The sequence below is a fragment of the Lathamus discolor genome, chromosome 2 (assembly GCF_037157495.1).
Source record: "Lathamus discolor isolate bLatDis1 chromosome 2, bLatDis1.hap1, whole genome shotgun sequence".
Taxonomy (NCBI): Eukaryota; Metazoa; Chordata; class Aves; order Psittaciformes; family Psittacidae; genus Lathamus; species Lathamus discolor.
The window spans coordinates 120,370,766-120,397,155 of NC_088885.1; the positions used below are offsets into that span (position 1 = coordinate 120,370,766).

At 41.3% G+C, this 26,390-nt stretch overlaps 1 protein-coding gene across 3 annotated transcripts; it reads left to right on the forward strand.

Moving 5' to 3' along the window:
* Positions 1-1,968: 1,968 nt before the first annotated feature.
* Positions 1,969-26,390, forward strand: TGS1 (trimethylguanosine synthase 1). Of its 3 annotated transcripts, none has more exons than XM_065668278.1 (13): positions 1,969-2,130; positions 3,093-3,157; positions 4,944-5,116; positions 6,670-7,498; positions 8,969-9,086; positions 10,037-10,123; positions 11,240-11,411; positions 13,133-13,475; positions 14,352-14,525; positions 15,433-15,576; positions 16,898-17,114; positions 18,205-18,283; positions 26,118-26,390. In XM_065668278.1, the coding sequence occupies exons 1-13, from the start codon at positions 2,033-2,035 to the stop codon at positions 26,232-26,234; spliced, it is 2,616 nt and encodes an 871-aa protein (XP_065524350.1). In that variant the 5' UTR covers positions 1,969-2,032; the 3' UTR covers positions 26,235-26,390. The 3 variants fall into 3 exon arrangements, with proteins under 3 accessions (XP_065524350.1, XP_065524351.1, XP_065524353.1); XM_065668279.1 differs by lacking the exon at positions 26,118-26,390 and adding an exon at positions 24,438-26,111; XM_065668281.1 differs by lacking the exons at positions 18,205-18,283; positions 26,118-26,390 and adding an exon at positions 16,648-16,770 and having other exon boundaries at positions 16,898-16,985.

Here is a 26,390-nt window from a genome sequence, read left to right on the forward strand (position 1 = left end):
TTCTCCTTCTTAGTAGCTGGTGCAGCACTGTGTTTTGACTTTAGGCCTGGGAACAGAGCTGATAACACAAATGTTTGGTCTGGCCAAGGACTTTCTGAGCCTCATGCTCTGCCAGGGAGGAGGGGAGGCTGGGAGGAAGCAGAGAGAGGACACCTGACCCAAACTGACCAAAGAGGTATTCCATACCACAGCACGTCATGCCCAGGATGTAACTTGAAGTGACCCGGAAGAGCTAGTGGATTGCAGGGTTGGACGAGGTATTGGTCGGTGCTCGGCTGGAGGGAGTGGGGCGAGTTATTGGTCGGCTGGTGCTGAGGTGTTGTATTCTCTTCCCTTGTTATTTCCTTTATCATTATTATCATTGGTGGTAGCAGTAGTGATTTGTGTTATACCTTAGTTACTGGGCTGTTCTTATCTCAACCCATGGGAGCTGCATTCTTTTCGATTCTCCTCTCCGTCCCTCTGGGAGTAGTGGGAGGGCAAGAAGGTGGGGAGTGAGAGAGCGACTGTGTGATTTATGGATGACTTTTGTTTAAACCACGACATCAAGATACTTTGCAATTCATAATTGTTGCTAAAAATTTGTGTTGAAAGATTTTTATTGTACTGCATATGCAGTTTTGAAACATGGAAGGAATGTAGCATCCTAATTGCAGTTATGCCCGTACAAGTGCTAGAACTAGTATAATCTTTCCTTGTATTTCTAAAATATTTAATCACTGGAGCGATAGTCCTGACTCATGATGGCATTTATCATTTTTATCATTTTTGGTTATATCAGATGTGAGATGATGCATGACTCAGGGTACAATTACATTTCAGATATATATTTTTTGTAAGTGGATAGAATTAGTTGCTGCATGATAGTTGTGCTACTATCACTCCTTCTGCCTCCAAACTCCTCTTTGCATATTTCCTGCGTGAAACAACTTACAAATCCTGAGGACATCTTGCAGCCTCATGATGCTGTACAGCCTTGTTACCCAAAAATGTACTGATGCAAACAGAATGAGACAGCACAGCAGGCAAACCGCATAGCACATCATGTGTTGAATGTAGCTAACATAAAGCCCAGTATTCCATCTTGCCAAAAGCAAAAACCTTCAGAGGGTCTAAAAGCAGACAGGCACATATGGTACTCTTCTTTCTAGTGGTCTCCCAGTGTCCAGGAAGCAGGAAGATGATGTGGTGGGAAGAAGAGATCACAAAGTCCATAATTATTATCTGAAAACTCCCATCCCAGTGATGGCTAGGAAGGTTTTCAGAACGGTTTTCAGAAACCTGAATTCCATGCATTGTACACATAAACTCTGAATAATCCAAGTAGAGCAGAACACTGCATTGCTTGGTGTTCCGCTCTGCTTAGATAGATTAGAATAGATCAGTTAGATTAAATTACTTAGATTTCAGTGTTTGAGAAATCTCTCAGACTTTGTGTACCTTAGGTCTCTGCAGCAGAGACAAGAATACAACCTAATTCTACAGGGCAGCATCCTGCGGTCTACTCAACATCGCACCTTCCCCTTTCTCTTCACTTCAAATCCCTCTGTCTGCCCTGTCCCCATTCTCTCCTCATTTTAATCTCTCCTGTTACTTCTGCTCCAGCCACTACTCCAACGCACTTTGCTCAGATTTTCCGGACCTGCCTCCCACTCCCAGTTCAGCCAGATTTTTCCTATGGTATCTTTTGTTGCAGACTTTTGTTGCCATGTCCTTTCCTCCCCTCCTTTCTCCCCAGCCTCAAGATGCAGATACTCCTCGTCGGCAGTCACTGGAAGCACAAGTCCCAGCACTACGGCTGCCTTTACACAGGCATCCACAACTCACGCTCTCTCCCCTGCAACACACGTTCGGGTCCAGCGCCTGCCCCGCCAGCGGAGACCCCGGCGGGCGCCCCCTCCAGGCGGCTCGGCTCTGCGCGGCCCGCTCCGTCGGGCGCGGACGAGCGGGCTCGGGGCGGGCCCGGCGCTCCCGGCAGTTCCGGCGGAAGGCAGCGGCGCGCTGGTTCCGCGCCGTGGTTCTTCTCGCAGCGATGGTGCAGGACCCGCGCGGGCGGCTGGTGGCGGAGCTGCTGCTGCGGGCGGGCCCCGCCTGCAGCATCCTCTGCCTGTGCTCCCGCGCCTTCGTCGAGTGAGTAGCGGCACCGGACGGGCGGTACCGCCGTGTCCGGGGCGGGTTCGCGCTGGGGAGGTGCGGGGAAGGGTCGTGCTGCCGTGGCCATATAGGGCCCTATAGGTTGTGTTTATCTGGGGGGGAATGTACCCAAACACTGGCTCCCGCGGGGAGCTCTTGCCGGAGCGGACGCGGCCCGGCCCGTCCCGTCGTAGCGGTCTCTTCGATCGGAGCCCGCTTCCTCCTGGGCCGTGCTGCGCCCCTGACGGGGGCCGCGGCTGAGCGGTGCTCGGCCCCAGCGCGCCCCCTCCCGCCGCCGGGTGCTTCCGTTCCCTTATCGCTTGCCCAGAGGGGTGCGGAGGCAGCCGGAGCCCGCCCGAGCCAGATGGAGGGCCGGGTTTCCCGGCGCCGGGTGGGAAATGCTGGCGGGCGTCAGTCGTCGGTGCGTGATAGGGGAGAAGAGGCTGAGGCTGTTACCGGGGCTTTTGCTGTCAAACACACTCGGTGTTACGGCGGCATTTGCGGAGATGAGGCGCTTTCAGCGCTGGGTGATGTCTCAAATAGTTGCTGTTTGGGGCTGGAGGCATTAAATGCTGCTTATGCAGAAGCTTGCGTGCGCCTGAAATGTAATTCCGTTGTTTCATAGAACAGCATTTTCAGAACATCTCTTATGTAGGATTTCCCATCGGGCTTTCAAGTGTTGCCTTTTTAAGATTTTACTTTGTTCCATGTGTTTGGACTCATTGGGCAGCCCAGGGGGAAAGGGACAAGGAAGGGTCATCTGGTCCAGTCGTTCCTGGGAAAGGGAGCCTAGAGGAGGTTATTTAGCACCCTGTCCTGCCACATCTTGAAACCTCCAGCAATGGGGGCTTTACCACATCCTTGCAGAGTTTATTTCCACTGAATGATTGTTTTTACTGTAAAAAAAATAAAGCTTTAAGGATGACCCTCTGCATCAATGTCTGTCTTCATTTTTACAGAGATCGAAAATTGTATAAACTGGGATTAAAAGGATTTTATGTCAAAGATGACAATGACAGTACAGGTAAGGTAATAAAATCTACTGTGTGATACAGTGTGCAGTCGTACTTAAATTGAGTTGTCTGTGGCTACTTACATTCTTATTTCTGGCTTATTCTTCAGTACTTTTGTATGGGGGTAGATGTGAATAATATCTTAGTATTTGCATAGCTTTCGTAATACCATAATCTCAATGTGGAAGTTTGTGTCAGACCAGGTGTGATGCTTATTCCTGTCCAAACAGACTTACTACCTCACATAACCTCCATCTGCTGCATGGAGCAGATTAGTTGACAGGTCCCCACCTGCTCTTAAATCGTAACTTCGACTGTCTCAAAATTGGTTATATAATGGAGTGTCTGCAGATCCTGGATGTTTGCCTGGGAGCAGCACTGTCCTGCTAATTGCAGGATTAGCTGTTGCAGATTAATCTGATGGGCCAGAAGCAGAGAAGAAGCAGTAGCACTGATGGGAAGAATTGTGATGTATGTTTACATGAGAATCAAGTAAGGAGGACGAGAAGAGTAAGTCTCTCCTTTGGCATGCTTGTATTTTAGGAATGATCATGATGCACGATCTGGCAATTTTAACGCTATTCCTTTGCTCCATCTTCCAGATAGGCGTATGTGGAGAATTTGGAAAATAGTACTTTTGGTATCTGTTTTTGCCTTTGCTGTCAGTACTTTGCTGCAGTATCATATAATATCTTAATTTGAAAGGAAGAAGTCTAAACATTAAGGAATATCCATAGAGGTTGATAATTAATAGCACAGATTAAATGTATGCAGTGTGGGAGGAGTGAAGAAGGAGAATGTAAACCTTGGTTTTGTGCATATGTGAGTGGATTGTGGTGAGAGTAATCATCTAAAACCAAAAGGGTATTGTGCTGGGTGATAATTTGGCAGTAAATGTATCATGACAAAAAAATTCTGAGGTCGTTTCAATTTTATCAACTGTGTCAAGATGTTTTGTATTTCATGGTTTCCATCAATATCCAGTTCCTACTTTCTCAGTGATATTTGTCATTTTATGTTCATATGATATTGCTTAAAAATTTGATAGATGTGCAAGCAGTGATTCAATAGCTGATCAGTTACTTCTGAGATAATTAAGTTCTGTAGTTCACACATTACATTTTTGTAAAATCATACTATCTTTGTTAGTGTGGCTTTGAAAGTTTTATAACAGACCCGGCAGTGTCTTTGGTTTCAGGTTTGCTGTGATACATGCCACAAGAACTCCTGTAAAGGATTTCTTTTCATAATACCAATTTTTGTGTTGTTTGCTTGGCATCACTGTAGTTTGCTCTGCATGTTATTGAGGTGAATGTGGTGGATCGACCCCAAGCACCCAGTTTTTGTTACTGCCCGTCACATTATATGCTATGGACTGTCCCTTCAACTAGTCTGTGCCAGCAGTCCTATCTGTATCCCCTCCTGATCTCTTGCCCACCCCAGCATACTCACTGTGGAAAAGAGAAGGTTATAAGGCTGTGCAAGCCTGTGCAATCACTGCTTAGCAATAGTCAAAACATGGGTGTGCTGCCCACACTGTTTTAGCCACAAATCCCAAACAAAGCACCCATAGAGGCTGCTATGAAGAAAGCTAGCTCCATCGCAGCCAGACCCAGTGCAATGTTTTGGCTACCTACTGATATTTAGGCAGAAATGAAGGTATTGATGAGGAAAGTTTTAAATGGGAAAGGAAGCTGAAGAGGCAGTTCTACTGTGGTTTGTTTTTTTTTAGGCATTAAGGTATCAGAACCAGATCTATAATATTATATAATAAATATTAATATGATTTCTTACTAGGAGATGAACAACCATCTGAGGAGAACCGTTGTCCCAATGTATCCACGTTGAAGGTGTATACTAATCATGCTCTGGACCTGGAAGAAGTTGAACTAGACTCGGAGGCTGAGCTTATGAAGAGCATGGGATTGCCTCTTCAGTTTGGTGGGCAGTCAGCCCACAGAGACATTGTGGTAAATCTTTATTTGCTTTATTTGTTCTGCTTACTTTGTGTTTCCAGACATAGGGGCATGTCTACTCTCAGTTATTTGGGGACTGCAGTTCACAGAAGTGATGTGAGCTACCTTAGAGCTGTCTGCCTCATGTAACTTGTTCCAACGTACAGCACTGCGGTCTGTGGTTTGTAAAATCCACCTGCCAGTTTGACTAAACAGGGTCAAGCTGTGCCTCGTGCTTCCATTTCTATACTGCTCTTGCTACTAGAGAGAGCTAGTTTAGAGCAGGCATGGTGATGTTGATGGTCTGCATCAGGACAACTGGTACACTCCAATCTGAGTGCGTATTTTCACAGGTTGTGACCCGATTTGCACTTTATGTATTAACATGGCATTATGAGGGGTGTGGATGAGAGCTTAATGCCAGCTCTATGAACCTAAGTTCCTGCAGTCCACTTTATGAATTTGTCAATGCAACAAAAGTAGGGATTGCATCTGATGGGACATTTGGAGTAATAGCTGTACATTTGCAGGCTTTTGCCCATGTAGGTTGCAGACCCTCATCACCACCACTTTTTACCTGCCAAATTTAATTTGGCAGCTTGTGGAAAAAAAAACAAAACAGATTCATCTGATTGAAAAATTTGCTTTTCTTGGATGTTTTTATCTTCTTTATATAAGTAGAGTTGTTGATGAAACTAATATGTTCCGTTAGCATTTCCTTTCAATAGCAGGTTTCTGTCCACTAGGTGAATGTAGGAGCCTGAGTTTTCTAACGAGTGAAATGGGTGTATTGCACAAATGAAGGGGCCACCTGTTTGGAGAGGAGGCTGTTCCTTTGTCTTTCTGTTAGCCAACTTGGAGATCAGTATGGGATGGGAAGAATATTACACCCTTCTTTTGCATCAGTGTCCTCAGACATACAGAGATGCAGCTGCAGGATTTACAGAGCTTATGAGTATATAGTGATGCTTTTGTTTGTTTGTTTTTTTCTAAAGCACCCAAATATAGCAATGGTTTAACATTCTGTTAAGCTCAGTGTTATATGTTCACTATCCTAATAAGACATCTGAACAATGTTCGCTGCCCAGGCAGATACCTGACAACAGTAAGGGTCAGTATCCACGGCCCCCTAAAAAAGCTCTTTGATATTACCGAGATACTGTTTTATTGCTGAGCTCAACCCAGTGACCCTTCAGTTCCCGACCAGCCTCCCTTTAGGACTTTATAGTGTTTCATGTTGATGTCTCCCCTTCTGAATCCTTGAGCTACTAATGATTTCCCTCTCAGCAGCTCCACTTCTGTCTGTGATCCTTCCTGCCTTTCTTTTGTGTTATCTTTCTGTACACTTTGTCACAGCTGTTTCTCACAACCTCCACAGAAATGTCAGCCAAGGTAATGCAGCAGGGCCCTGTCAGACCCATAAACTCCACAACCTTTTGTGGGGAGAAAGCTTAACGGGAGGGTTGCAGTAAGAGGGAGGATTACAACAGAAATGTGCTTGGAGAGAGGACAAGAAAAGACTGTATAAACATTGTGGACTTACAAGCATTTTTCCCATTATATTTTAGGCAACAGAAAGTTGCAGAAAGAGAAGTAACATGAAGATTATGAAAAAGAAAAAGAAGAAAAAAGAGTTACAGCAAAAACATGAGGATAAAATGGGGCAGGAATGCCAGAATCAAGTTCCTGGTGATCATATCCAGTCTGTTTCTCATGAGCTGGCCCTAGCTACAGAGCAGTGTGAGAAAAGCAACAAACCTCAGGTTGTAAGTGAAGGGAACTGTGAAAGTTCAGAAAGTCTTGCAAATGAGACTTTATCCAGTGAACTTACAGAAAAATGGGAGAAGTACTGGAGCGAGTACGGGGAGAGTCTCCTTTGGCAAAGTTGGTTGGAGAAGCATCAAGAAATCTCATCGTCTGAGACCACCACTGCCTCTGAGCCTTGGAATAGTCCAGATACAAGGGAAGAATGGGAGCGGCATTATAGCGAACTGTACTGGTATTACTGGGAACAGTTTCAATACTGGACAAGTCAAGGATGGACTACTGAGAGCTTACATGGAGACAGCGTGGAAGCTGATGGGATTACCCAGGAGACGGTAATGGACTCGGTTAGCCCAGGGACTGAACACAGTGAAGTGCTGAGCTTGGAGCTTTCTACCTCTAACACCAGAAGTGAGGAAACACTCCCTTCAAGTGCTGAGCCCCACAGTGAAATAATCTCTGGGATTTGTAATTTAAACCTGAATTTGGAGGAAGTGGAGCAGTGTAGCACAGCTTCCCACCAAGGTCCTCAAGAGCATAATTCATCTGACAGTGAAAGCCAGGAAGAGCCCTGTGATGGAGGAACCGGGAAAAGGAGTGCATCTTGTGAAAATAAAAGTATTAAGCAATCAGGTAATACAGAATCAGCTAAAATTGATTTTACCAGAATTTGTGTATGTGGTGATATATAAGAAATAAGGGCCTGTCTGTGTTATGCCATTTTAAAAAAGTTAATCAAGTATTTTGCAGAATAACTGCATACTTAATTCCTGTTTCTTTCCTCTTCTTTTCTGGGTGATCCTCTCTAACCTGTATATTGAATGCATTCTTCAGCCAGAAGTCATTTTAACAGAACACATACTTCATAAATCTTCAGATGTACTACTTAAAGTGATGAGACAGCACTGCTAGTGCGTATTTATTTATCTTAGTATTAGTATTGTAATTTCATTCAGCTGTGTCGTTCAGATGATTTGTCTTTTCTCACTGATAGTCTAAAATGAATGAAAACTCAGGTTTTTGTTCTCGTGACGGACAAATTTTAAGAACATTTTTTTCAGAGAAAAAAAAGTATCTCTGCAGTTATGGAGTTGGAAGGATTTTTGCCTTCTGTCTAAAAAATGCCATATTGGTACATAAACTCTTGTTTTGGTGTAACATGTTAACATGGATCAAATGTCTTCCAGAGGTCCTTTCCAGCATTAAATTATCAATTAGGCAGTGCGCTAGTATTTGTAGCTAGTATTATGGTGAAAGCCAGTGGCTATGCCTTACAGCACTGGAAGAGAGTCTGTGAGGGAGGTACAAAGACTGAGCTGGAGATGTTTTTCTTAGAATCATAGAATTGTTTGGGTTGGAAGAGACTTTAAACATCATTTAGTTCCAACTTCCCTGCCACAGTCAGGGATACCTTCCACTAGGCCAGGTTGTTCAGAGTAGGGAGAACCCCATCTCATTTGCCTGCCAGTTCTTCCTGCTAGTGTTGGCTGTAAGCAGCAGTGTAACATCTTTCCTGACTTTTGAATGGTTTCTCCTGCTAAGAGGAGGGATGAAGCACATGAGTTAAGTGGCAGCAGCTCGGGAGTTCAGTTTGGTGGGAACTCTTAACTCTGCTTCTAGTGACCTTCTAAGGAAAGAAGAAGCAGGTGTGGTCCCATCTGGATCCTACAGTAGAGTTAGAGTTGTAGAGGCGAAAGGAAAATCTCCTTTCCAACAAGGAACAAGAGGAGTTCTGGAATCCTCTCATTAGATGTATGTGCATATCTTTGCATGGTTAGTAAAATGAAAACAAAACATACATCCAGGGAAGAAACTGTTTTGAATTTATACCTTGTAGGCATTTTTGTTGGAGAGCTTGAGATAATTTGAAGTTGGTCTTACTTAAGTTTATTAACTCTACAGTGTAACTGATACTGGAAGCTTGTATTGGTATGTTGTCCCTCAGGCAGAGAGAGGTAAAGATATATGTGTTTGGCACTTGTGCCTCATTGTCAGATTCAGGTATGTACAACAACCTAATTGTAGCTGCAGACATACTTTGGGGACAGGGAGGTGAGGAATTAATTTAGGCAAAAGGAAAGTATAATCTTAACCTATCTTTAGGTTTGCAGGGGTCATGTAGTTCAAACTCTAATGACAAAGAACAGTTGCTGCATTGTGACCAAGATGAAGACGAGGATGAAGAGCCTCCTGAATGCAGACATGTCAAAGTCAAGAGAAGGCAAGTCATGAAGTGCAGATGAACTTTTTATTCAAGAAGCCCAAGTCCAGAAGCCTCCTAATTTATAGTAACTATTTGTTTAATTGAGACTGTGGGTTAAAACTTCAGTACAGAGCAAGAGTCTTCCATCATTGCTTATCACTTTACCTGGTAACAAGCAGTGGATATTTCTTCTCTTCTGTTGCTTTATGAAAACAATGTATGGCCTCGGTTACTGTGCAAGGTGATGGTACTACTCTTGTGTCACTGAAGTATCAGAGATTGTTAAACTGGATAGGACAACTCGCTTACCTAGGTCTGATTTGTGTAGACAATACAAGAATGATAGTAAATAATCTGTATTGTTCAAGTATATTTTATGCTGCCAGTAAAAAGCCCAGTGCTATGGCAATCATAAAATAGCCAATCTCTGCCTTGTTACAGTCTTTTTAATTCTCTGGAAATTTATAGCCTCAAAGACGATGAGATGACTCTTCCTCTCTAATAAATCTACAAACTCAAAGGTGAAGGCATGGATGGAATTATTATCTGCTAATCATGTAGCTTCGGTGTCATTCTAATACTTGGCTGTTGCCATAGTATTAATAATAGATGCTGAAGGCAATTTGGAAATCGGGTAAATAAACACTGTCTTCACCAGTTCCCTGTAGGCTTGATATTAAATATTTTAAGAAGTCATTTGGAATAGTTGGAATGTTATAACCCCAATGGAAGGACATATGTGCCTTGAATTGGGTAAAAAAAACAGCAAACAGAAACCCTGGAAGAAGTATGTGCCTACGCATATGAATAGGCTGGTATTACCTGCCTTGCTTGGTTTCAGCAGTGTGTGGAAGAACATACTGAAGCCCACATTTAAATGTTTCCAATACATGAGTTTTAGTGGTATATCTGTAAAATTAGAGTGTTTATTACAGAGACTTAACTTTGTCATCTGCGTTTTTTCCTAGCCATGAACTGGATGTGGATGAGAACCCAGTGGAAGACCCTGAGAAAACCTGTTCTGCTTTGGGTTTTAAGTGCGGCACAGGACAAAAGTAATTGCTTATGAGGAGCTCGGGGTTTCTTCATAGCAAGTCAACTTTTTTGTTATTACTGAAATAGACCATTCATCTCCATTTCCGTTTTGTAAAGCTTTTGAAGATATTCCCAAAGTTAGTCTCTGCTGTTAATAAAACTATCATTCCTTGGCTAGACAGATATGCAAAGGTAGAGACTAATAACAAGGAAATTGCTTTGAAACAGAAGTGTAAACCACAAGATACTTGCAGTTGTGTAAATGCTAAATGTCCAGTCAGCTACTTAAATTAGAGCTTAAAGGCTCTGACAATGAATGGTCCTTTCAGTCTGGAGTCCTGTGAGTTTAGGTCATAATGTATAGCTGTTTCATGTTGGAATCAGGTTGCTTTATACTAGTAAAATGTTTCTATACTAATAAAGTGTTGCCAGGGTGCTGACCAGTGAAATTTCTTTTCTGGTGGTATGACCTAAAGATAGAGTTGTCAGTGCTGTAGAAGTAACATCATAGGGCACAGGTAGAATGTAGCTTAGGTCTAGCGCTTCTGCGAGATACAAGTTGTTTAGGGTGTGGGTGTATATATATATAGTATATATATATATAATACATACATGTATATGTTTCAGAGGAGTGTTTTGTAGTTGACAATCTTTGTTCTACTTTATAAAAATTATTTTGAGTAAATTGCCCTTTTTATTTAATTACATTTGCCAGGAGACAGAAGTAGCTGGTTTGGACATTCTTTACAGCCACCAAAGAGTTGTCCTAGTAATCAAAGACATTTTTTCATTTCCTATTGTTTAGGCTGGTCTGGAAAATAATTTCTATCAAAAGTTACATATATGTGTGTGTGTGTATATAAAATATATATACACAAGAAAAAAAAACAAACCCAAACAACCCAAAATCAAGTTGGATAAACATTTTCAAATACATGAAAGTTCTCATGAAGGTACATTGCTGCGCAGCTGCATTCAGTGATGTATATTTTATTTTAAGAGCGGAAAAAATATCTCGTAAAGAAATAGTTTAAATCATCTTCTGTAGATGTCAGCATTCATGTTAAAACTTCCAGGTTGGAAATTAACCAACTAACGGGAGGGGGGGGGGGTTTGTTTGTGGTTTTCAATTTCAGGTATGGTGGAATTCCAGATTTCACCCACCGAAGTGTGCAGTACTTGGAGAAAAAAGCAAAACTCAAGTCCAAATTCTTGGATATGCGTAAACCAAAGAAGAGCAAAAACACACACATCTTCTTTACAGAGGAATCTGAAATGTCTTGCAAAAAGAATAAAACTTTGAAGAAGGTAGGTTTAATTTTTAGTGTTGCTGTAATTCATAGATATATCTGCTCCGTTATTATATTGGTGTATTCTTGGTAATCTGTCAAGGGGATTTTGAGCTTAATGGTGAAGTTATGTGAAAGTCATTCCTAACATCTGGGTGCATCATTCCTTTGGAGATGTGTGTAGGTTTCTATAGTTACTAGGAATATCTCTGATTTTAAAAGGCATGTGGGGGCATTTGTTAGTGCTGGCATTTCAGCAGGGAGAGAAAAGTGTTTGCATAGGTTAGTGTGATTTATGTAATGCTGTGTTCTTAGTAATTTGTATCAACATCTTTGCTTACTCTGCTACCTGCATTTATTTTAAACTATAACTTTATGCTTCATTATTTATCTCAGAAATTAGTAATAAGTGGAAAAAAATTGTTCAGTGTAGATTTTTCTGAGCTGAGCCCCTTTAAAATCTGTTACCTCAGAACTGCAGTCCCACTGCTAGGATTTTTGATCAAAAGAAAAGCTCAGCCTTTGCCATCTTATACCTGAGGCCAGCATAGTTCTAGGGCAACTTTAATTGTGTGAAAGAAAAGAAGTTACAAGTTTCCTCAGACTTTCTGGTAAGGAACTGCCCCAGGCCTAGGGCCACTCAGAGCAACTGTAATGTACAAGTGAGCACCTGCAAATGCCCTTGAGAAGTATAGACTAGTGTCTGCACGTTGGTTAGTATGTGATGTGGGGATGTCTGCTGTCAGCAGAACCCTTCAGCACATGCACCATTTGGTACATCTTGCGGATGAGGATGAAGGTAATGTATGAAGGTAACTTTACCTCTTGATGCTAACCTAAAAGTCAGAGTACAGCTTCTATGACTGCAGATTCGAGAAAAGGTGGTGAACTAAAAAGTAGTAGTCTTGGTCACCTGTGCCGTGGCAAGTTTGACTATATTTCAGAGAATGATTTAAACCCAGACAGGATGGAGAGGAGCATTGGAAGAATGTAAAATGCACAGGTTGAGATAAGAACAGTTTAATAATTGAAATAATAATAAAATTATAAGAGATAACAATAATAGTTATAATAACAAAAAAAAGAAGAAATAAAAGTTCATAAGACACAACTGATGCACAATACAATTGCTCACCAGCCACTGACCAATGCCTAGCCCATCCCAGAGCAGTGATTGATCTCTCCCAGCCATTTTCCCCACAGTTTATATACTGGGCATGACGTGCTGTGGTATGGAATACCCCTTTGGCTAGTTTGAGTCAGGTGTCCTGTTTCTGCTTCCTCCTGGCTTCCAGTGCACCTCCTCACTGGCAGAGCATGAGGGACTGAGAAGTCGTTGATCAGGATAAGTGCTACTGAGCAATAACTAAAACATTGGTGTTACCAGCGTTGTTCTCAGACTAAAGCCAAAACACAGCACTGCACCAGCTACTAGGAAGAGAATTAACTCTATCCCAGCCGAAGCTAGGACTATGCTTATCAGTCAATTTTTATGGAGTTTTCCTTTTGCAAATAGCTGGTATCTAGTTCCCAAAGATAACTTGTTTCCAAATGGTGTAAAAAGGGAGTTCAGTTGGTGACTTCCTGAATCTTTTGACTCTGGATATTTTACTTTTTTCAAAATATATATGGCAGAGAGTTCCTGCATGGCAGGTGCTTTTGAACTCTAATGCATAAGCTGTGCTCTTGATAACTGGTTAACAACACCATCTAATCATCTGTGATATTTGACAATTGCAGGTGGAAATGTTCCTAAAGCGGGTTAATAAACTCGGAGTGGAAGCCACATCCCAGGCAACCTCAGCTCAGGGCAAAGCGGAGGCACTGTCCATGAGCAGCGATTCGGAGGATCAGGAAGGCACTATTGCTGCACAGACTGCGATGCTGAGCACTGAAAACCAAAAGCCACCGTCTTCCAGTGTGTCCCCCATGGAACCTGAAAGGGGTTACCTTGAGGAGGAAGCGCAGGAGGCGGCAGCAAGCGCCTCCAGTGACCAGGGTGCGGGGAGGCAAGAGAGGCGGCAGCTAGTCTCTCTGGATATTCCCGATTATCTCTGCGAAGAGACAGGGGACGTCAGCCAAGGTACATCAGTTTCCTACAAACTGGAAATGAGTTGGCAGTGGACTTAGTACTGCCTTACTGCACACTGGTGTAATTTGGGATTTGTTTATTCTGTTTATTCAAAGAAACTCATTAAGTCCAAGGGTTAATGAGGTTGATTAAGAGCTGTGCTAGAGGAAGTGTCTTCAGTATTGGCAGTATTTCTTTATAGATGAAGAGTCATGGTTGATCCTAGGCACAACCTAAGAGGTTTCAATTCACACCTCTTTTTCCCTGTAAGGATGAGGGTGGTTAACTCCATGTAGATGCACAGACTGTGAGGTTTCGGGTTCTCAGTGCACATTGCTGAGCTTTGAGGAGTATGTGGTGTTGAAATTATTTTCAGGGGGAAGGGGGAGGAAACTTGTGTTACGAACTTTTCTATTAAACACTTTAAGCAAAGGAAAACAGGCTTATTCAGGTTTCTGCATATAGTTTAATCCTTCCTACAGTAATTTGATTATGTTAGACTTCTAATTGAAAGCTCTCATCTAAATTGGTTCTTATTCCTTATTTATACAAGGGCATTAAATTGGTCTCTGATTCACTTGTTTGCTCATTATATAGAGTTTATTGCCATCAGTTGAAGATGATGGCTAGAGCCTGTTAAGGCTCTTCACCTGAAATGTTATTTAGGACTGTGACTGATACCTGTCCGGTAACACCATTCCCTTGAAATAGAGGATGCTTTTTTTTTTTAATTTAAACCACTAATCTGCATAATCTGGCAAACAGCAGAGAAGGACATTTAACAGTGTTGTTAAACCCGAGCATCTTGCATCTTAACTCTCACCTACCTACAGGTTACATTCCTAGCCTACAAGAACAGTGACTGTTAACTTTTGCATTGTCTTCCAGATGTGGATGAAAAAATTACCACAAAGAAGAAGGAGAAAAAAAGGAGAAGAAGGAACAAAATTGCACCGGGAGCTATGCCTGCCGAGATTGCTGCTGATCCAGAGCTCATCAAGTACTGGGCACAACGCTACCGCCTGTTCTCTCGGTTTGATGAGGGAATTAAACTGGACAGAGGTGTGCTTAGTACAAAGTGTGTTTAGTGGTATAAGATACATCCAAACCTGTGGCACTTCTCACAGTTTGTACTGATTTTCTTATATGAGGAGTATTACTGAATGTGTGGTCGCACATGCACTCCATCAGGCAGGTGAACAGAAGTCTTGGACTTCAGTAGAGCTTCTAGTTTGGGACACCCCTGTTTGCATTAGTCCTCATGTTTGCCAGTCGTGCTGTACCCAGATTTTGCTTGGTCTTTTTCAAAAACTCAATGACCTTTTTCTATTCCTGTATTTTATAAAATAATTTTGTGAAACTTCCAAATATGCTCATAGACCTAGTTTTGTTCTGACTTTCAGCAGTCGCTTTCAGAGTTATTTTATTCCATGTTTACATGGCAACCACTTCCAAATCATAAATTTTTAGGTAAAAAAGGATTAGGATTACTGCTTCTTTGTATCTGGGGTGTGTTGGGTTTGTAAGCCTTTCACTTCTGATGCTCTCTCACATAAACATGTAGATTATTTGGGAGACCAGACATTGCTGTAAAGAAAATAACATTGGATAAGAGAGGGTACATATCTGGGTTTATTTGTTATAGAACATAGTCGTGCTGTATCAGACTTTTTGTAGCTGTCTCAGTGGACTTGTCCTTGATACCCAAGATCCTCAGCACCACATTCAACAAAGCATTTACTGAGATTTGGGCATATCTGTTTGCTTCAGTGAGGCTTTGTTTGCTTAGCAAATTGCTGGACTGACCTGAGTTTATCATCTTCAAAGCCTGTATTTCCTGGTCGAATGCACTAAGCCAAAATTGTTGGGATTAACACTAAACCTTCAGTTATGTGTGTTGTTTGTTTGTTTTTAATTTAGGTGACCTTGGAATAAGATATGAAAATACACTTCTTCCTTTCCTTTGCAGAGGGCTGGTTTTCTGTTACTCCTGAGAAAATAGCTGAGCATATTGCCATCCGGGTTAGTCAATCATTCAACTGCGATGTCATAGTGGATGCATTCTGTGGGGTTGGAGGAAATGCTATTCAGTTTGCATTGACCTCAAAAAGAGGTAAGCAGATGTTCTATGTAGCACTTTCTTTTGTTTCTTCACTATTTTTCCCTAAAAATTTAGGTATGCACTTTGTTCACTGCTTTTTAATCCTTTTTTTTCAGTGCTTCCAAAGGAGCAGAAGCTTTTTTGTTTCATCAGATTTACAATATGAGCTTCCTGTTTTTAAAAAGACCTATAAAACTGCTTTTCTCTTTTAAGTCAGAGTTGGATTTGTATGGTGCTAGTCAAAGTTATTTTTACATGTCATAGTAAAATGTCAGATGCTCTGAAGATTGCTGGTAAAGGTTGAGTTCTGTTTGCAGTGCTGACTGCAGAGATGCCACAAAGCTCCTGCTTTTCCCAGTTGTTACACCAAGTCTGTGTACTCAAAAACAGGTTACGTGAGAATGGTGCTTAAAACACTTGAATGGATTCATGTGCAGGTGCAGCAGAAGCAAATACAAAACAGTGATATTAACAACTTAGTATTAGTCTAAGTTCCTGTTGCCAGCTAATGAAATTGCTGTGAAAGATTGAGGATACTTCTGTAAAAACACTGACTACTTGATATTCATCAACCACTCCGGGGAAAAAAATCAGCTTATTTAATGCTTCTGAGTAATTTCTGAGCAAGACAAATTACAGTTTCTACTGCATCCAATTTGGTAGGCTGTGATCCATTCTATAAATATTTTCCAAATTTCACTTTTCATATTTCCTGGCCAAATTTTTTTTCTGTGATTATGCACTGCCCTTGCATCACCTCTCTTGTGCTGTGTTGTTTGGGGGTTTTTAACTCAATTTTCAGTACAATGTTACCCACCACAGATAAATGTTCAACAAAGGGGAAGAGTAAGTTTCTAATTGACACCATTGTCAGGCTTCTGCAAAGATTGAAGCAAGGAGGACTTCCTCTCTTAGGCAGACAGCCTAAGACAAAGTGGACAACTTGTGTACTACTTGAGCTGAGACAGGATTGTCCCATTAGTAGATGTATGACAGCCAAAAGCTAAAGCTTCTCAGCTTTGCAGCAGCCAGGTGAGCCTTCCCAGTCTTTGCTGTGTGATTTCCCTTGTTTTTTAAATGCAGCAGTTGTGCTCTTGGTGGAACATCTGCTGCTGCCACGCAAGGGCAGCTCCTTCTCTTCTATGGAGCTGTTGCTTCATGTCTGCTATGACCAACGAAACTGAAGCAGTCACTCACTGCACAATAGTAAGTTATAGACGTGACTTGTATCTGGTGACTACAGAGGAGCACCTTTCTTGTGAAAACATCCTTTTGGTGGTCACTTGGCATTAGCAGTTCAAGTTAACCTCTGTGTTTGCTCTTTTTTTTGCAGTGATTGCTATTGATATTGATCCTGAGAAGCTCAATCTTGCGCGCAACAATGCTGAGGTATATGGTGTGGCGGATCAGATAGAGTTTGTGTGTGGAGACTTCATGGCGCTGGCTCCTGACCTGAAAGCAGATGTTGTGTTCCTCAGCCCACCCTGGGGGGGGCCTGACTACGCCACGGCTGAAATCTTCAATATCAAGACCATGATTTGCCCAGATGGATATCCTTTCAGAGTTACATGCTGGGGTGATTTTCAGTTGTTTACGAGCGGTTTTCTCTTTCTTCACCTCCTTCTCTTGACATGGGCTTTGCACATCTGATTGACTGACTGGAAATGACTTGACCAGCAGCTGAAGTCTCAGATGTGCTGCATTCATTTAGTCCTGCCCTAACCTGAGTTATATGACTGGGGGTTGGAATAGATGACCTTTGAAGGTCCCTTCCAACCCAAGCTATTCTATGATTCAGTGACTAACCACCTAAAATTTAGTATTTTTATTACAAGTTTTTATTTAAAGTCATTAAGAGTTCTTAAAAGTAAAAAATCACTTAAAGAATTGTAGCAGTTTCTTAACTTAAAGCATTAATTCAGCAGTTTTAACTCTTATTTTATTAAAATATAGGTAATAGGTAATAGTCACATGATCTATGACTTTGTCATTAATAACACTTTTTAATTGATTTATGAAAGGTGTATCTTATTTTACATGTCTTACTCAAACTTCTCAATCATAGCGCCTGACTTGGGAAATCACAGAAAAGTGCAAGCAAAATATTAACCCTTTTAATTAATGTATAAGATTCCAGACTTATTAACAGTGGCATTGAGTACTCATTCATCTGGGAAGGCATTAGCATAATAGATTCATCAAATATGAAGTGTGGTGGGTTTTTCCCCCATGAAAAATCTTAGCTGTTCCCTTTTTGTTTAAAATGTAGCCACGTTTGTAAGAGAGAAACTCTTTGTATGTATGTGTGACAGATACTCCATGAAAGGGATTAGAAAAAAATACCAAACCAATGTACTAGCTATAAACTACATTCAGATTTCTCAAATACATCTATAGCTCAGTTACCTTTAAAAGTGAGGTTGGCTTTTTTTCTGTTTTCTAGGGCAATAATGATGAAACAGATTTTCTGCATTAAGACAATATGGGTTTCTGCATTTCAGAAGAGTAACTAAGACATACCCAGAAGACTAGCCATAACTTAATCGCATAATAACTGTGTTTAGAACATACTTTTAATATGAATGAATATAAAACAACTTCTCCTTCCCTGTTCTTGGTTTTTCCTTTACTGGCTTCTACATTTGAAATTTTCAGGCTCTCCAAGAAGATCACCAACAATATTGTGTACTTCCTACCTCGGAATGCTGATATTGACCAGGTGTGTTACTGGATGAGGGCTTGGTGATTAAAAAAGCTCAGCTGTTTTAATAGGTATTATAAGCACAAACTTAGCTGCATGTGTTGGGGTTTTGTCTTCGTTTTAAGTTCAAACCTTGAGTTATTTCTGTGTTTGCAGTACTTTTGATATATTTAGAAATGGGAGTAGTAGATTATTTCCATGGTTTTGATACTGTTCCTTCATGGAGCAACAGATTGGAGGTTCTTATCGAAGATCCAAAGTGAGTAGAGTTCTTGAATGTAAGAGAGATACATCATTATAAAAAACAAATAAAAAAAATGTAAGAGGATATTTTAACCTTTTAACCAGCTCTTACTGATAAGCTCCTGAGTCCTAAACTTTCATGGCTTTCAGTTTCTAAAGGAGTTGCAGGAAATCACTGCACAGCCTGTAATCCCTACTATCGCTGATCAGTAGATCGAAGACAATTGTCCTGCCACCAGAGGTGGTACTGATGCTGTCCAGACAAGCGTGTGGTTCCATATGAGCTGTTTGCATTGCAGTGATTAGATAGTTAGATGCCTCACTGACTTGATAAACACACAATTTGTTTTGCTGGTGTGGGGTTTGGTTTTGCTTTCCTTTTTTTTTTTCTTTCTATTAGGCATTTTTGGTTTACACTTTTAAGAAAGTAATCAGATGACTGTTACAATGCCACTGAGTGTCTGGTTTAGTTCTCTCTGTGTACTTTCTGCTAATTACGTCTTGTAGCTGTTTCCAAAGAAGGGAACAGAGATGTTCTTCTCACGTGCAACATGCCACAGAGCTTTGCAGGGTTGTTTCCTGCCTTCCCAACAACTGTGTCTGACTTCAAGCAGGCAGTGTCTCCAGCCACTTGGTGGCTTGCAGAATCATCGGTGGCAAACAGCTGGCTTGAGAAACAGGCTGAATTTCACATGGCCTGAGTTTCACACCATGAGCCCATGCTATGCACAATACCATTTGAATGGCAGGTGATGATTCAGCTGTGTTTTGGTTTCAGGCTGGTGAAAAGGCAAAGTAGCTTATGAATCTTTGAAAAGGGACCTTAATTCTAGGCAGGGTTTCTCTAGTTTCAACTTCTAACCACTGCATTTTATCAAATGTTCCATTCCCATAATGAAGAATGACTTCACAGGTTGCTGCTGTGCTCATGAGCATTTTTTTACTGGATTTATAAATGGTCAACTTTTCACTTACGTTCTCACATGTGCATCCAAGAGCATTACCCACAGGCCTGTGCTTATTCCTATAGAAGAGCTTGGCATCTCTGTGTGGCTGGGTTAGGTGTCTTGCCACCGCTGCATCTTGGTCTGATTGCTCTGAATGCTTTTGTTGTGCTCTAAGTGTTCCTTAATGTACATCCGCAGGTTTTCCTTTATAAAAATGTCTGAGGAGTAATTGCTGTTTCATGAAACCAGCTTTGTAGTTATGGCTTAGCTGTTAAAAGCACATGGTTGGAGGCCTGGGTTCAGTTCAATCGTCCATACTATGGGCTACTCTCAGGACATCTGTTATCTCTAGAGATTATGCCAACATAAGGACAAAAACTTACAGGTTGATGATCTGAGTGGGGAAAGAGAATGTGAATCTAGTCACTGTTTAGGGAAATGTAGTCTTTATCCTGTGTGAACAGAGCTGTATCAAACATTACCATCCCAAACATGACTTTAGTGGATAGTCTGGTCCATAGTTGTGGGTTTGGCTGCCTTCATCTCTGACTAAGTTTCTGAAGTTACTGCCACTACCTTTCCAGGGCTGTGAATCTCCAGAAAAGAAGATTTATCGTCAGAGTTCCTTAACGGTTAGTGTAGACAGTTGTCTTCTCAGTCTGCTCATGCTTTTGCCCACAGGTCTCATCCATTGTACTTTTCTCATGGACCGTACAGGGTACTTTTGCTGCAACAGCTGACTTTGGAAAAGGCCTATGGATACAACTGCTAGGGTGTAGTGTTGTCACTTGGTTTATGAATGTAGTCCATAAACTTGAGGGGCCTAAAAAAGTTTAATGAAGTAAATCTTAAAATTATTTTGCAGGAGGTTAATAACTGGAAAGTTAATAACTTGGATAAAGCAGTATTTGTTGAACAAATTATCTGATGCCTCAGATTTAAATGGAAAGTTAAAAACCTAAGTTTGATTTGTGGTAATGTAGCTGAGGAATGTAAGACTTGTCTCTTCTGTGTCCTCAGAAATTAACTGTGTGTGCCTGTACACGTATGTAAGGCTTTCAGAGGTTACTTAGCTGGTGTGACATACTTAATTTGTAAGGTGGTAGTTGTTAAAACTTAAGTGCTCTGCCTCTAGTCTTTCATTGATTGGCTTGAACCTAATACCAAGCTATGGTCGTGTGCTTTGTCAATTAAAACTGATTTAGAAGCTGACTTAATTGTCATTGCAAACCTCTGTGAAGATACTTATACTGAGTGTAAGCCAGTGCTTCAGTGTAAATTTGGTTGTCTGACAGTGGATCTTGGGCAGACATGGAAATAAATGCCCAGCCAATTAGAAGCAACCTTACAATAAAATACTGTTTAACCTTTAGTTAAAGTGGTGCAAATTTAGTGGAAAATATGTTCTTTTTACAGTTAGATAACTCACAGAATAGGGATTCTGCTGCTGGTGTGAAAGCAGGTGGTAGCTGACTTTTGCCTAGCTGTGTCAGAGGACTTGTTGTTCATTGCCTCATTGGTAGACAAGACATCCAACCTTGTCCTGCATGGTTCTATTCTAAAAACAGTGCTTATTATGTCTGCAGGCTTGGCCCTTTCTGTGTAGGGTTAGTCTTGTAGAGAGAGATGGGGTTCTTTGGATTCCATACAGAATTCTCTTAAGGTGGAAAAGAAGTGAACTTCTGTACTTCTGCCTCGAGAGGGAGCAGCGAACCAGCCATGAGGAACCTGGCAGTTTATTACTTATCCTGACCGTGAACGGTTAACTGCCCTCGTACCGTATTGTGCCTTAGTGATTATCATAAAGTGCTTCACCGTTCTTTGCAGACAGTCACATTGTACAAATTTACAGAGGGTGGCTTAATCCAGAAACACATTTTTCTCTTACTGCTAAAAGACAATCTTATACGTGTATCTGCTTAGCATGAGATTATCTGTAAGTCATTCTGATTTTAAGCTGCTGGGAATGTTGCATATTTAATATCTTGAGCATACGATATTGATTTTGGGTTGCATATTAGTCTGTCAAAACAGCAGGATAATTTTCAGCTAGCATTTCAATCTTTATGACCTTTATAGCAGAGCAAGCAAATCTATTAGAAGAGTATTGGTCTACTCTTAAGACAGGATACAAGTGATTTTGCTAATTGAAGATGATTCTGAGAGTAAAATGGCTGATTGTTATTCAGTTTCAGAGATACCTTTTTTGAGTTAGAAAAGCCATCCTGTTTCTGTAATGAAAACTTTGTGTGCATCTTTACTACTTGAAAATTTGATGACTGGTGCAAAACTTCATAAATTGGGTAAATTCCTGGGGGTTTTGGAGGTTCAGAGGTAGGGGTTTTTTGTTTGTGATAGCTATGCCTAATTTAGTGAAATTTCACTGTTGTTGGAGCTTTTGCTGTCCTAAATGTTGGTGTGTCAGACCTGGTTTATATTCCAAATACTGCCAGAAGGTACCTTTTGTTCTTTGTCAAGTGTATAGAGTGACTCGCTGAGCCCGGAATTAAACAAAGTGCTCTTGACCTTGCTAATCATACAAAGAATACACATCATGCAGGCACTTTTCTTAGTTTCTTGTCTTTGTTCCCACCTCATATTTGTCATCCATTTGGAGAGAATCTAGAGTTAGACACTGAAGACTTGTTCTGTCTTCAAGTCTGATGCCTATATGGGAAGATGTTTGCTGTGTTTCTGGTTTTGAAAGTCCAGTTGTTACAAATGACTGGTCAGTGAAGGGGGTCTGAAGATGGGTAAAACTCACTTATTTTAATTCTGTTTGGTGTCATTCAGAGAACAGAAAATCATACCAGGGAGGTGCATTTAATAAATGAGTATGATAACCTCTCTGAATTAAGACCTTTAATGGCAGGCTGACTAGTAGAACTGCCACTGGGCCCATTCATTTAGCTATGATTTTAGACTGGATACCTAGCCAAATGGGACCTGCCAGGCAATGTCATATCTGGTTTAGGAGCAAATATAACAATGAGCAAAGCAGGGAGTGAGTGGCCAGGAAATGAACTCATATTAATTTTATTGTATTTTTAAGATGCTTGGGTATTAGGAGAGTTGGCAGGTCTGCTCTGGGTTGATGTGTTATGCAGGCTGATCATTTCTAAGTGAACATAATTGTGTACACTTCAGCTGTGACTGTCATGTTTATAATGGCAGCTTTTAAGCAGCCTGTTTCAAACTCACATCTGTTCCCTGTCCTTGATAAAAGACAAAGCCAGAAGACATCCCAGCTTACATCGAGGCTGAGCGGCACTTTTGGACTTCAATTTTCCTAAATCTCATAGCATTTGAATACTGAACTGTAGTTTGTCTACTTCCAAGTTTAATAACTAACTAAATAAATATTTTCTGGTCTGTCAGAGGGTGGCAGCACCACCATGGCAGTGGCAGAACTCACCTGCAGACCATTTTGAAGAATGCTATCTGAGAACATTTTGGCTTATTGTTTTTCATACACACACAAAAAAAAAGCTTGTTTTTCTCATACCCAGAAAAGTAAATAATGATGAACTTTTTATCCACAGTTATCTTAGTTGGTGGCTAGAACAGCTAGTAAGTTACTTTACTGAAGGAAATTCAATATGAAAAACAAGAGCCTGTGAGGCCAGCAGGAAAACTTTTGAGATCAAAAATACAACTGAACAATATAAGGCAAGTTTGCATCTTAAGCAGCTTGTCCTCCTGAAGTAATCTTCCATTGTCATCTCTCTTTTCATATTTCTTTTCTGATATCTCCTGTTTTAAACATGAGACCAAACTTGCTGGCTACATTCTTAATGCTCTGTGGCTGTGTCTGTAGCTGTGTCCGTAGCTGTGGACTCTTTCCGTCAGCAGTTTCTGAAATGAGGGATGAAGCATCAAGGTGAGACAGATGCAGGGAGGCCTTAACTGAAGCTGCATCCTCTGTCTTTGCCTGTGGAGAAGTGTGGCACATGTAGAAATAACCCCGCACAACAAAGGAGGCAATATCTGCCTGCTCGAGCACATGAGTTTGGGCTAACGATCAAACCAGGATGTGAGAGTTGCCATCAGGGAGTTGTATTTCTACAGGAAAATGCAAAATAACCAAATTTTGGACTAGTCTGTTTTTTAAAAGAAATTAAGCCTTTCTCTATTCACCGCTGTAGTTCACTGCAAAACCAAGAGATGTGTGTTGGTATTTCCAAAAATAGGTGAGCACCTTTGCTTTTCTCAAAGCATCGTTCCTCAACCTGCTGTTACTTTTAGAGGGCATCCCTCCGCCAAGCTGGCACCTTTCTGAAGCTCAGTGTGTGCCAGTTTTCACTCACTCATCTGCGCCATCAGCGCTGACTGCACCCTTCCAAGGAAAACTTGGCAACTCCTACGTAATTAAATTTGCAGCCTCCAGCAGTTCACAAATAAGCATCGTCGCAGGGGATTTGTGTTTCTCTCCCCTGAATTATGGGGTGTTGAGGAGTGTGCAGAGCCAGATCCACCCCTGCGGGGCTTACACCCGTGTTTGTTAAGATTTTTGTCACCTTTGGGCTTATCAAATACTTTTAGTAGTAGTTTGAAATTAGTCTTAGTTATCCTGGATTTAACGCATAGGGACAGCGTATGTACTTCTCAGGTGTCCTCAGTGGATGCCGCCCCTCCGCAGAGGAGCAGTTTACTGCTGTGTTAGTTGCCTGTGTTACTGATGGAGGGTTTTGCTTTACATGGTCTTCTAAGAGAAATGTTTAGTAAATGCTTGTGTCTATCGAGATTTCAATGCATTAGTCATACTTAGGTATGCTAGTGATACACGTTGTGCCCTGAAAGCGGGAGCACGTAACTTCAAGACAGTAATCTCAATGTTCTTGTATTAAATTGACTAATCCAATTAATATTTTAGAATACTTGAACAACTTTAACTATAAAATGCAAATCCTTTAATGGTTTCTAGAAGGGACATTCCAGCTTTGTTCACAGTAAATTAAAAGTACAAACTTAATGTCTTCTAGAAAAAAACCACCGTGTTGCCCCACAACGTTAACTGCTTTTCGGATTTCAAGTAAGAAAAGATAAGTTGTAAAATTAACATTCCTGATCACTTGCCAATTTCGGATTCTTGTACTATTTATAAGTCAGCCTGCCTCTGCTTTTTCACTTAATAGGCAGGTTCCTCTGTAACAAGAACATGGATATTTTTTTCCTATTACCATCGAAGGATGAAAAAACCACTCACGCTTTCGTTTTTGTCTGCAGAAACAAAAGAATGAAAAGGGAGGAAAAAAGAACCCAAACGAAACAGAAAAATAAATGCTTGATTTAGATGAGTGGTAATTTTTTGGGCAAGTCAATAAAGGCTTGAAGTATAATTTAGATAAATCTGTTATTTCTTCATGATGGTAGGCTGGTTTTTTACTTACACTAAAATAGGGGAAGTTCAGCATGTTTATATTTAAACCTGCACTACAGAGTCAAATCTCAAAGGAGTTCAGACTTGTTAATAATGCAGCCTGAACTTTTAAGTTCCAGCTGCTACCATCACAGACTTCTTGGTTTAAAGATCAGTTACAATCTACTGCAGCCTTTTAGACCTTGATTGCTTTGTCTGCCCAGGAAGGTTCCCTGCATGGGGAATATAGAAATAGTTTTTCTACAGCAGGCAGGGAAAACAGCAGCATGGAGCAGAACTGGCTGGGGAGCAGGGACCCCACTGCAGCACAGGTCCTTGGGGTCCATGATGGTGTGATGATAAAGCAGTCAGTGCTCAGTTTTAGTAGTGTTCTCTTCCTTCTGTCTGTGCAGTCTGTCCTGGTGACAAGTTGGCAGCCTGTATGGCTGTCATGCCTCAAAGGGGTTGTTCTGAGGCATCACGAGTAGGAACAGGAGAGGAGAGAGTATTACGTGCTCCAGTCCAAAATGCAAAGTTCACTGCAGAGCGCTGTCTGTCTGTAATCATGAAGCATTAAAGGTGTGCACCAGCCTCGGTCAGCAGAGCATGAACGGTGAAATTCTCACTCCAGTGATCGTAAACATGAGAGCTGGGACCAGCACTGCCTGATGAGCTTTCCCTGCTGGCAGTTACCCAGCTGCCTGCAGCCTTGCCCTCAGCGCTGCGTAAGACTCCAGTGCACACAACAGCTTTGCAACAGCAACAACAAAATACTGCAGCTGTCGTTTATGAGCTTCCCTGCCTGTTTGGGGTTTTGGGGTTGGTTGTGTTCGGGTTGTTCCCCACACACGCACACTCTTCAGTGCAGCCTTCATGCTTCTTCCTAATTCCAGGATTTGGTTTTACTCTTCCCCCCAAACTTGGGATTTTGACACCTGCAAAGCACAGGTTTCCAAAAAGCTTGATTTTTTTGCTGCAGCTGTGTGTCAACAGCAAGTACCCTGCAGTCCAGCATTTCTCATCTCAGCACAGCGTGAAAAGCGATAGGTATTTATCTTTAGTTCTGTAGTCCTCTTATTTTCATGGCTTGGTGCGAGGGGGATTTTTTTAGCCACAAACCACTTCTGTAAGTAAAACGAGACCCAGAAAGAGGACCAAAGGCATTAAGTGCCAAGAAACATTGTCACTAGTATTAACACAGCAAAGATGTGTTTTATGTGGTATTTCATGTGAATAAAAGGTTTGGGGTTTTGGCTCTTCTTCTGTGCATTGATTGATTTGCTGCTTCTTCTTTGTTTTTCAGGTGGCTTCCTTAGCAGGAGCAGGAGGCAAAGTTGAAATAGAGCAAAATTTTCTCAATAACAAACTGAAGACAATAACAGCTTATTTTGGTGATCTAATAAGGCATGACATCTCGTGAACCCAGTGTGGATTCTTCCAAACCCAACCTTCCTGACTGCTTAAGCTTTTTGTACAGCTGGCTGGTCAAAAATGACTTGGAGCTATTTTCCACTTTAATTTCTGTTTACAGAAAGTGTTCTGTTTATTGCTACTGTCAATAAATGTTTTATAATAA

Excerpts from the sequence above, each read along its gene's own strand:
- TGS1 (XM_065668278.1), top strand. The coding sequence starts at position 2,033 with ATGGTGCAGGACCCGCGCGGGCGGCTGGTGGCGGAGCTGCTGCTGCGG. Across the intron at positions 3,158-4,943 it reads AGATGACAATGACAGTACAG|GAGATGAACAACCATCTGAG; the intron begins GTAAGGTAATAA and ends ATTTCTTACTAG. Across the intron at positions 11,412-13,132 it reads AGAATAAAACTTTGAAGAAG|GTGGAAATGTTCCTAAAGCG; the intron begins GTAGGTTTAATT and ends TGACAATTGCAG.